At 51.1% G+C, this 10,769-nt stretch overlaps 4 protein-coding genes across 5 annotated transcripts; 1 reads left to right on the top strand and 3 right to left on the bottom strand.

The window, feature by feature from the left end:
- Window positions 1–116: 116 nt before the first annotated feature.
- Window positions 117–2,975, top strand: PV06_04604 (uncharacterized protein; the record flags this gene model as incomplete). Its single annotated transcript, XM_016405518.1, has 2 exons — window positions 117–385; window positions 443–2,975. The coding sequence occupies 2 exons, from the start codon at window positions 117–119 to the stop codon at window positions 2,973–2,975; spliced, it is 2,802 nt and encodes a 933-aa protein (XP_016263724.1).
- A 142-nt stretch (window positions 2,976–3,117) lies between these two features.
- On the bottom strand, window positions 3,118–5,440 carry PV06_04603 (the record flags this gene model as incomplete). Of its 2 annotated transcripts, XM_016405516.1 has the most annotated exons (3): window positions 5,076–5,440; window positions 4,314–4,980; window positions 3,118–4,233 (listed from the first exon to the last, which is right to left on the bottom strand). In XM_016405516.1, exons 1-3 carry the CDS (start codon window positions 5,181–5,183, stop codon window positions 3,497–3,499), a joined length of 1,512 nt encoding a protein of 503 aa, XP_016263722.1. In that variant the 5' UTR covers window positions 5,184–5,440. The 2 variants fall into 2 exon arrangements, with proteins under 2 accessions (XP_016263722.1, XP_016263723.1); XM_016405517.1 differs by lacking the exon at window positions 5,076–5,440 and having other exon boundaries at window positions 3,497–4,233; window positions 4,314–5,059.
- Window positions 5,441–5,689: 249 nt separating this feature from the next.
- Window positions 5,690–9,165, bottom strand: PV06_04602 (uncharacterized protein). The gene is made up of 2 exons (XM_016405515.1): window positions 6,082–9,165; window positions 5,690–6,028 (listed from the first exon to the last, which is right to left on the bottom strand). Exons 1-2 carry the CDS (start codon window positions 8,815–8,817, stop codon window positions 6,011–6,013), a joined length of 2,754 nt encoding a protein of 917 aa, XP_016263721.1. The 5' UTR covers window positions 8,818–9,165; the 3' UTR covers window positions 5,690–6,010.
- Window positions 9,166–9,522: 357 nt separating this feature from the next.
- Window positions 9,523–10,641, bottom strand: PV06_04601 (uncharacterized protein). The gene is made up of 2 exons (XM_016405514.1): window positions 10,328–10,641; window positions 9,523–10,277 (listed from the first exon to the last, which is right to left on the bottom strand). The coding sequence occupies exons 1-2, from the start codon at window positions 10,521–10,523 to the stop codon at window positions 9,706–9,708; spliced, it is 768 nt and encodes a 255-aa protein (XP_016263720.1). The 5' UTR covers window positions 10,524–10,641; the 3' UTR covers window positions 9,523–9,705.
- Between the last annotated feature and the right edge of the window lie 128 nt (window positions 10,642–10,769).

Raw genomic sequence — 10,769 nt, 5'->3', positions numbered from 1 at the left:
ATGGCATGGAGTCCCATCTCTTGACTGAGCTTGCCAATGCTTAAGGTAGGCTTTTCGTCGTTGGAAAACAGAGCGCCGTTGGTATAGGCTGTGGCCTCGAGGATCAAAGATCCAATATGTTTGTGTCTCTACTAATATTCAGCTTGTCTCTCCTCGGTGCACCCTTCTCCAGCCTTGCACAAAACGTGACGCCTCTGAGCGAGCTTCAGTGGACCTTGACCAATCCTAATCATAGCATATCCGTTCCCGGGCATGTGCCTTCTCAAGCACACCTCGACCTGCACGATGCCCAAGTCATCAGCGATCCTTATTATGGATTGAACGATTTTAATCTGAGGTGGGTTGCAGAGACGAACTGGACCTATACTGCCAGCCTGGCTTCTCTGTAAGTGTCAACACTGCCGTAGCCCTCTTCCTAGATTGTCCTGTTGACTGAGCAAAGTAACCTTTCCTCGAATGCTACTACCTGGCTTGTGTTCAATGGTCTTGATACTTTCAGCACAATCTCGGTGTGTAACCAGCAGATCGCAAGCACGGACAATCAGTTCCGACAATACTACTTCGACGTTACCAAGGCACTCACTGGCTGCAACTCTCCCACAATCACTATCAACTTCGGTTCGGCCCCAAATATCGCAGATGCGTTGGCAGATACATCTCTCAATGAGCCTTGGAAGGCTTCTCAGTTGAATTACGAGTTTCCAAATCGATGGCTCATCAGAAAGGAACAATCGGATTTCGGATGGGACTGGGGTCCAGCGTTCGCCCCAGCAGGTGTTTGGCAACCGGCATACATCGTTCAATTAAGTAATAATCATTTATACGTCCGGAATACGCTACTAGATATCTACCGACAAGGCCAGCTCAACAACTTGCCTCCCGACCAAACCAAGCCATGGGTCGTCAACGCCTCGTTGGACGTCCTGGGCACTATACCGCAACATGCCGAGCTTCGTATTGAGATCAAGGATGCCAGCAACAAAACAGTCACCAGCAGTGTTGCCAAGAATGTCACCATATCTGGAGGAGCAATCTCCGGCAGTATCGTTGTTGAAGACAGTGCTGTCAAACTTTGGTGGCCCAATGGTCTCGGTCAACAAAATCTCTACTTTGCCACGGTCACCGTGGTAAACTCCGGCGACACAGTTGTGTCGTCTACCAAGCGGACAGCCTTCCGTACAATTGTACTAAACATGGAACCTATCTCGAAGCGTCAACTTGGCCAAGGTATCAAAAACGGAAACAACTGGCACTTCGAGATCAATGGTCATGAATTCTACGCCAAGGGGTCCAACTTCATACCTCCAGATGCTTTTTGGCCACGGGTCACGACCACCAAAATTCAGCAATTATTTGACTCTGTAACCAAAGGCAATCAGAACATGCTTAGGGTCTGGGCTTCGGGCGCATATCAACCAGACTTTATTTACGATATCGCAGATGAGAAGGGTATTCTTCTGTGGTCGGAATTTGAGTTTAGTGACTCTCTATATCCTGTTGCCCAGAGCTTTCTCGATAATGTGCGCGAAGAAGCTATTTACAACGTCCGTCGGGTCAATCACCATCCTTCGTTGGCTTTGTGGGCCGGCGGAAATGAACTCGAGAACCTTGAATTGTACCTTGCCGAGTTATATGATCCGGGAAACTATTCTCGCTGGCAAAAAGAATACGAAACGCTATTCTTGAATGTCCTGCTTCCAGCGGTCTATGAGAACTCAAGGTCAATTTCGTATATTCCCAGCAGCACAACAAACGGGTACCTGAGTCTGAACCACTCTGCTCCTCATCCGATGGTCGAAAGATACAACAATGAAACAGAGGGCTATATCTACGGAGATACAGACCATTATGACTATGATAGTACTGTTGCCTTCAATCTGTCTTCGTATCCGGTGGGTCGATTCGCCAACGAATTTGGCTTCCATTCGATGCCATCCTTGCAATCTTGGGAAGAAGCTGTAGCCCCTGAAGATCTGCACTTCAACTCGACGACGATTCAGCTACGGAACCACCACTACCCCTCGGGTAGCCTCAACACGACCAACTTCGCCAACAGCACCAAAGGTATGGGCGAGATGACCATCGCCGTGGAATTGTACTATCCCACCCCCGACAAGGCCGACCCCCTGGCGAATTTCTCGTCGTGGTGTCTGGCCACCCAGATCTTCCAAGCAGACTTCTACCGCTCGCAGATCGCATACTACCGACGTGGATCGGGAATGCCGGAGCGCCAACTTGGCTCTCTGTACTGGCAACTCGAAGACATCTGGCAAGCACCCACTTGGGCTGGGATCGAATACTCTGGTCGCTGGAAGATGTTGCACTACATCGCCAAGGACATCTACTCTCCCGTCATTGTCGCTCCGTATTGGAATTACACGACGGGAGACTTGACCGCATACGTGACCAGTGATCTGTGGGAAAGTGTGAATGGAACGGTGGACTTGACGTGGTACGACTGGTCGGGCAACGTTTTGTCGAATGTCACAAACGGCACTTCCAGCATTCCGTTCACGGTCGGCGCCCTGAACACCACCAAAGTCCTACAAACCAACACGGAGAGTCTCGGCAAGAGTGTTGACCTATCGAATGCCGTGCTGAAGATGAACCTGACGACGACTGGGCACCTTCCGAACGACAAGACGTTGAGCATCTTTACGCATGAATTCTTTTATCATCCCATCCTGTCGCTGGGCAAAGCGAGACTCGTCGATCCGGGACTAAACTTGATCGTCAACGGAAACAATGACACGACAAGCGGTCCGACATTTACCGTCCGGGCGACCAGCGGCGTGAGTGCGTGGACCTGGTTGGATTCCCCCAGTGGAGTGGTTGGGAACTTCGACGGCAATGGCTTCTGGCTCGTTCCGGGCGAGACCAAGACCGTCGGGTTCGACGTCAAGAACGACACGACCGGTGGCGAGTGGGTGAAGAATGTGACGGTTAGTAGTTTATGGGACTTTTCTACACCATGATGATATCACTGCAACGGGAGGGGGGGGGCAAAACGACACGACCATAGGTCCTGTAGTGCGCCATGGAAATCGTTCCTCCCTAGGTAGTCAGTGCTTGATGTGCAGAGTTAATAATATACTAACTACCATCTCATGACATGTGGTGAAGTCTGATTTCCTATCAATATCAGAAGCACGCTGAGCCGAGACAGCTTAATTCTCAGGCATGCACTCATCCTCACAGTACTTTCCATGTCTTGTATATAGCAGAGAACAATCTCGGGCTATCATACATCATACTATGTCACCACGATGGTCCTCTCCTTTCTTACTCCCTGACCTGCTCTTTTGATGTCATATTCTGTTACGCTGAAACTCGGACAAGTCCACCACAATTTTTCCAGATGATTGATATTGGCCACTGCCTCCCTCATTCACTTCTTTCCTACTCGACGACGCCACGATCAAAGAAAAAGAAAGAAGGAGATTCATCCTTCGGGGTCAAGAGTCGAACGAAGAAGAGAAAAAAAGGCAAGCAGCTCTTAGTCTTCCCTCCTCGGGGCCCTCCCCCAAACCTCGTCGGCGTCCCTCTTGCCTTTTGTCTCGGGCACGTACCACGAGACGAAGACGAAGAACAGGGCGGCCAGGCCGGCAAAGACGAAGTACACCACGCCCTTGCCCAGCCTCTCGTTCACCATGGGGAAGAACTGGGCGACCACAAAGGTGGAGATCCAGTTGGCGGCCAGGGCCCAGCTCTGGGTGGCCCCGACCGCCTCGGGGCCCACGAGTTCGCTGCTCAGGATGAAGGGGACGGGGCCGAGGCCGAAGGCGAAGCTGGCGACGAACAACAGCACCGCCACGGCGCTGAGGACCGGGACGGCGCCGCGGATGCCGAGGGCCAGCAGGACGCTCGACGCGCCCATGCCCGCGATGCTGCCGAGGATGCAGGCCTTGCGGCCGAGGACGTCGGCCAGGGGCGCGAAGGCCGTGGTGGCGACGACGTTGAGCACGCTCACGAAGATGTTGAGCAGGGCCGAGTTGGAGGCCAGGAGGCCCGCCAGCAAGGACACGCCGTACATGATGATGCTGTTGATGCCGCAGAGTTGCTGGGCCATCATGACCACCACCACGGCGAGGATGGCCCGGTTGTGTTTCGGGTCGAGCAGGACCGCAAGGATGCCGACGTCGGTGGCGTGCGGTGATGTCTTGGGCGGCGGCGTCGAAGAGGGAGGGAGGTCGGGGTTGCCATTGTCGCGGGAAAGGAGCGTTTGTTCCTCGTCTGGTTGTTGTTGCACGGTCGTGTCAGTAGGTGCATAAAACAATGACAAGGGCATAGAAATTTCGGTGTGGTTGACTTACCATTTCCATCGTCCTGACCAGTTGTGCCTCTCCACCCTTCGACTTCCTCACCGATGTCAGCCTTGTGTCCTCTGATCCGCTTCAGGTTGTTCTTGGCCTGTTGTGCGTCGGCATGGTCGGCTTGCCATTTTGGACTGTCGACGGCGAAGAGCAAGCCGACGAACTGCCCGACGCCAATCACGCCCGCGACCGCGAGAATGACGCGCCACATTTGGCCGTGACTGAGAAAGTACCCCAAAACTTGGGTCGTGAAGATGCCCATGTTCGTGGCGATCTGGGTGAAGGCGCCGAAGAAGCCCTTCTCCTTGGGTGGGGCGATCTCGAAAATGTAGATGGGCACGACGACGACGGAGACCCCCGCGCCCAGGCCGGATATCAATCGACCCAGTGCGAGGATGGGGATGTTGGGAGCGAACGTCTCGCCCAGAGGGCCCAAGGCGAGGAGGATGGTGTTGACGCGCATGACCATGAGGCGGCCGTAGCGTGCGGCGAGGGAACCTGAGAACAGAGCACCGAGGAGACCACCGAGAGTGAAGATTGAAGAAACGAGTCCCAGTTGAGTCGAATCCATGGGGATGCACTGTGGGAGAGAAGACGACGACGATGGTGAAGAGGTGAGTGACTTTTTCGTGCATGTGATGACTTCTTGGGGAGCGTTGAGCTCGGCCTTTTTTGTTTTTAAAAGAAGAGAAAACAGACGAGTCAGTCATGGCTTGATTTCAGTCGAAAAGGAACGGCCAACGACCAAGGGGGGCTTCATACCAGATGGTAGCCGAACAAAAGAGGTCCCAAGGTTGCGACAAAGAGGAGGTAGATGAAATAAGGCGTCAAGCCCTCAGACCATGATTTCAATTTGGCCACAAGAGCCATGATGAAGTGTCAACGGCGGCCGTCGATAACAGTGATATCTTGACGTGTCCTGTAACGGCTGTTTTCGGGGTGGACAAGGTACTCGTAGATGAAAAAGGTTGGTTGATGACACGAGTCGAGGCTCCGTATAGGATACCGACACGAGCTCAAACAGTGCCTCAGGGCTGGTCTACAAATACTCGACACAGACAATGTATAGCCTCTGCAAATAAATTGAATGGAGATTGATTGAAGATGTTGGGTTCCATCAAGTGTTCGAGGTCAAAAGGGTTGGAATGAATGAATGAATCAATCAATCATGAAGTCGTGAGTCGGACACGGCCACACGTATCGCCGATCAACCAATCATTGGTCAACAACCATCTCACTGTGGTGTGCCTACCTCTATCTACTCTATCAGATAGATATTGTCCCATCACCAACAGCAATACTTCTATGACCACAGCAGCACAGCGACAGTCTATTACAGCGGTGCTCTAGGATGCACAAAAGAAACTAAAAACAGCTCTAAACGTTCATGTCATTCATCATTGGTTCTATCAAGAACTACATGGATTCATTCCTTCCTGGCAGAGCTTCGTAAATATACTTGCTGCCCTCAGATTCTGCTAGGCATATCCCATGGTTTTGATTCAGTCGTGCAATTTTCCCTTTGCATGTTCAAGAGTCAGGATCAACTCCATTCAAATGCCGCCGAACTTGGGAAAACAAAACCCCAAACTCCTAACCCAACCATAGAGCCATACGTCGACTCCCTTGCATAGACCGTCCTTCGCCCGTGAGTTGGTATCAAACAAATCATACATGAAAATCATCATCACCACACTTTAGGTATTGCCACCCCACTGTTTCAAGATTTCAGCCTTGTCCACTCGACACTGTTCGCAATCTAACTTACCAATTGAGCAACCAGGTCACTGGCCACGTCAAGGTACGGATAGGGACTGGAGATTTCCTTCTCAACATTCCTATATCGTTTGCTCACAGGTTTCCAGTACCCTTCTGGTGCTCCTTCGTCCCATTGCTCAGACCCAGTACGATGATTTTCGGAAAATCCACTTGTGGGCCGGCTGTTAGAGGGACTGGCGACGTTGCTACCGCTATTGGGAGTCTTGATACGATCTTTGTCCTTCTTCAAATCGTGCCAGATGGCATTTTGGTAGCCGTCACATTTGAAATCGACCACATAAGTCCCGCTTTCAAGCGTGTACAACTGAATGTCGATAAATACCCAGACTGCTATATTCTCGCTGGGGAGCTTCTTGTTCAACGTGGATTGGCTGTCATTTCTCACGGCATGCTGTCCCGGCCCCGTGTATGATTCTTGTCCTTGGGTCCCAAGGTCGCCCATGCTCGTGCTAGGTCTGGTGCTTTGAGCACTGCCATGGGGGGATTTTGATGACCCTGGTATATCACCATTCTTGATACCAAGAGCTTTTGCCACATCGTCCGACGCATACCCGCCGAGCTGCTCAATATGCTTCTTGAGCTGATTTTGAGGCTCTGCGGGCAGACTGACAGCAGAACTGTGGGCCGAAATAGAAGGAGCTTCGCCTGGCATTAGCATGCCTTTCTTCAGTACACGAGCTCGGATGTTCCAGGGGTCGCGAGGCACGTAGTAGTCATCTTTCAGCCATGAATATTTCTGCTGGAGAATGGCATGACGTTCACCTGGCCCTAGTTCAACCGGCGGTGCTGGACCCTTGTCTTGTTCGTCCTCGCCGTCAGCACCTTCGACTTGTACCTTGAGCCAAGGATTGACCTCCCATTCGGCCCCTTGGGCTTTAAGAGCCGAGTAAAGGCACTTCATGGCTTCGTAAGGCGCGTTACGCGACCGAATGCCAAATTGCCATTTACGCGGTTTGGATCTCGACGTTGAAGGTCGTTTATCTTTCTCGTCTGGCGGTATAGCAGTCATGCCTTCTGGGCGAGGTTTGGGCTCCCGCAGACTGTTGAGGGCAGTGACGGATCTCGAGTGCGGCTTGAGTGCCCGCGACGTCGCTTCTTGCTCTTCTTTAGAACGGTAGATTGGGTTTCCTTGTTCGTCTTTGATTTCTTCGGGAATTGGGCTCTCGGCATCATCTTTGTTTGGATCTTGAGAAGGATGCAGGATCATATCCGGGTCATCTCCTCTCGCCTTAGCCTTGTCCCGGATCTGGAGCAGCTCTTCATGGACATGCGGCAGTGACGTATTCAAGACTCGAACATTCGAGATACGAGGCTTCTCTTCCTCTTTCTGAATTGACGGTGTCTCTGACATTGCGCGACTCGTACGATGCCCTTCGCCGTTGGTAGGTGTCAGGGGCTTCACATCGTCTCCAAAATTCCGGCCATTGGCCATGGGCGATCCGGTGAGAATAGGAAAGTTGGGTTCTCCAGGAGGAGACGAAGCCATGAATGATTCGAGATCAGGATTCTGGGCACGAAATTCCGATGTTTCGACCATCAATTGGTTCTCCCGGACAATAAGATAGGCATCTTTGATAGCACTTGGCTCGTCTTTGCTCAAAGCATCCTTGACATCTTCTTTAGCATACCCCATCGTACGACCGAGCTTACCGATGACTTGCTCGTGGATTCGTTCCACAACCTCGGGCGGCTTTCCTGGAGCCAGCTGGCGAGGATCAATAGCCTTGGAGGGGTCGACGCCTGTATCGAGAAATTCTTCCACCGGCTCCACTAAGTAAGCTGGAAGATCCTTCTTGAACCATTCATCTTGTCGAATTTCAGGAATCGTGATACGATGAACGGGGTGGACTTGCAAGCAGCGCTTGATGAGGTTTACCGCACCGGGTGGTGTTTGAGAGGGGATATGGAATGTTCCGGCTTGGATCTTCTTGAAGAGAGCGGGAATAAACTCATCGTCGAAAGGGAGGCGACCAACAAGGAATACATAGAGAATGACTCCACAAGACCAAACGTCGACTTCCGGGCCTGCATACAACTTTCCGCCAATAACTTCAGGTGCTGCATAGTTCGGACTACCACAACTCGTCTTGAGAAAGTTGCCATCCGTCATGATGTTGCTCAAGCCGAAATCTGCAATCTTGACATTCATGTTCTTGTCTAGTAGGAGGTTCTCCGGCTTCAGATCTCTGTGCACGATCTTGTGTCGGTGGCAGTATTCGACAGCACATATGATTTGTTGGAAGAGCCTTCGAGCCTTTGCTTCTCCCAATCGACCGTGTTTGACAATGTAATCAAACAACTCCATGGGCACATATTCGAGAACCATGTAGATGTCGGTCTTGGTCGTGATGACTGTATACAGTTTGATAATGTGTGGATGGCGCAGTAGCTGTAAGTATTGTATCTCTCTTTCGATACGACCCGCCATGTCTCGGCTTATCAGTTTTCTGCGATTGATTGTCTTCATGGCAACTTCTTGACCAGTAATTTTGTGCCTTGCCAGCTTAACCTTGCCAAACGAGCCCTCCCCAATGTTGCGCACAAAGCTGTATTGATGTAGCCGATTCATAGCTCGAGCAGTGGCTGGGGATTCTGCTATCGGTGTCTGACTAAGGCTCGGTCGTGCAGGAGGCGAGACCACAGGAGGCAGGTTGGGCTTTGACCGAGACTGATCATGTTGAGGGAGGGATATTGACAATTCGTCATCGTTTATAGCGGACGTCATGATGGAAAGAGCGCAAGACGAACGTTCGTAAACAGGTGGGTCGTTTGTAGGCGAATCGAAGTATGTACGGATTTGATCAGGAGGAGGGCTCGGCAACACGGCTGGATGCTGGTATGAATTGTTCAATACCAGGAGTCGGCAGCTTGTTGTTGATGCATCTCCAGAGCGCACCACGGGGTGGAGGGGTCGGCTGACGGGCCAAGTGAGCGTTGAATGAGAAAAGACAAACGTCAGGTAGGCAATATTGAGACGTGTCTTATGGCGGTATTTAAGGTCAGCTGGAGTCGAGGCTCAAAGAATTCAACTGCATATGGGAGATCACTAAGGCTGAGGAGTTGTCGTTCGCAGGGTTGGGCAACTGTGTGGACAACTTGGGGAGAAACGGGGCACCAGAATGCGGGTGCAGGCGAGAATGACGGCGGTGACGGTGATTTGCCAATGTGGCCTACTTGAATTCTCGCTTATCTTGCTTCTTCGGGGATTCTATCCTAAACTTGCCTCTACCAAACATCGACGACATGGTGAGGCAGATGGGACACCTATCAAAAGTCCAAGCCATGTTGTATGTCTGCCTGGCCGCAGAATTGCATATATAAGCACTAGGTGGTGCCAAGCGGGAGAAATGAGGAAAGCGATAGATGCAAAAGCATACCATTACTGTTGATTGATCATGATGCTCCAGCTGTGCCTAACGCAGGTGATAGTGCCTTTACATTTGAGGTCAAGAAAAAACCATCTTGCTCTCCCGTATCTTTAATCGTTTCCCGCAAGATCGACCTTGTTCCATCCCAAATGCCGTCGATCTTCCATAGACATCAATGCATTCTGTATGATCACCTCTCCCTTCATCATTCTCTCACTCTCACATGCCACAATATCCCCTCAGATTCATACGAATGCTTTGGCGCTGGCACCGACATTCGATTGAGTGATGTTGGTCCATAGATCCTCTCCATCGGAATGGAAAAACCAGTACTCTGCTGCATATTCTCTTTCGTAGCTCGCAACCTCCCGCCCGCAAACAGGTGGACTTCCGCCAACCACTTCAACACGATAGACTTCCCAAGACTTGCCAGGACTGATGGAATGTGCCCACCGACCATTTTCCTTTGGGTCATTCGGAGCCAGCACAGAATCTACCGGTATTGCCTCGAAAGTGGCGATGTCAAACAAAGTGACAATGGCGGTGTTATTGTCTGTCCCGATTGTCCCCATGCATTCAAGTGTAGAGTTGTCGAGTTGCGCATAGTCGTAGTCATACAGTTGTGGAATGAGCGCATGGAATGTTTCTTCAACCATTGATGGGGCCAGGAGGGGCGCAGCATTGTACAACTGTGTAGATTGATATTCGAAAACAGGAGAGGTGTCAGGAGCGCTACAGTTGTAGAAGTAAAATCCTCGAGCGATGGCCAGATATTGAAGATGCTTGTCCGCAGCAGGAGCAGTGAGAGCATCTGTGCCTACTCAAATGTTAGCAACGTCCAAGCAAATACTAATGATCAATACGTACATTCTGATTTCCCGACAATACCGTCACAAGTCTCACTTCCTTGAAGTGGCACAATCCAGCCCGCAGTGGTAAGGTTGATTGGCGGGACTTCTTGAAGGTCACTTCGTCGATCATACTTTCGGGCGGCTTGAGTATGTGATAGGAAGGTCAACAGCAAGATGGCACTCAACCACGAGAAAGGGATGAGTGCCAACATTCCGACCACGACTCTTGGAAGGAGTGGCAAGAGAAGCGATGAACGAATGGGTAACCATTGGCTGTCAAGTTTGCTTGAAATGAGTGACTGGAATAGGAAGGAAAGGAACGTGGAAAGTGGAAGGAAGAGGAGTTTGAATGAACGTCAGATGAGATATAACATCTCTCACCTCATGCTCATCTTCATATCTTCGCCAAGAGTGAAGGAATAACTCGCCATGTAAAGCTGTGGCTTTACAGTGAGTGT

The sequence above is a fragment of the Exophiala oligosperma genome, assembly GCF_000835515.1.
Source record: "Exophiala oligosperma strain CBS 72588 unplaced genomic scaffold supercont1.4, whole genome shotgun sequence".
Classification (NCBI taxonomy): Eukaryota; Fungi; Ascomycota; class Eurotiomycetes; order Chaetothyriales; family Herpotrichiellaceae; genus Exophiala; species Exophiala oligosperma.
The sequence above is the reverse complement of the archived record's forward strand: the minus strand, read 5'-3'. Positions and strand labels throughout refer to the sequence as shown.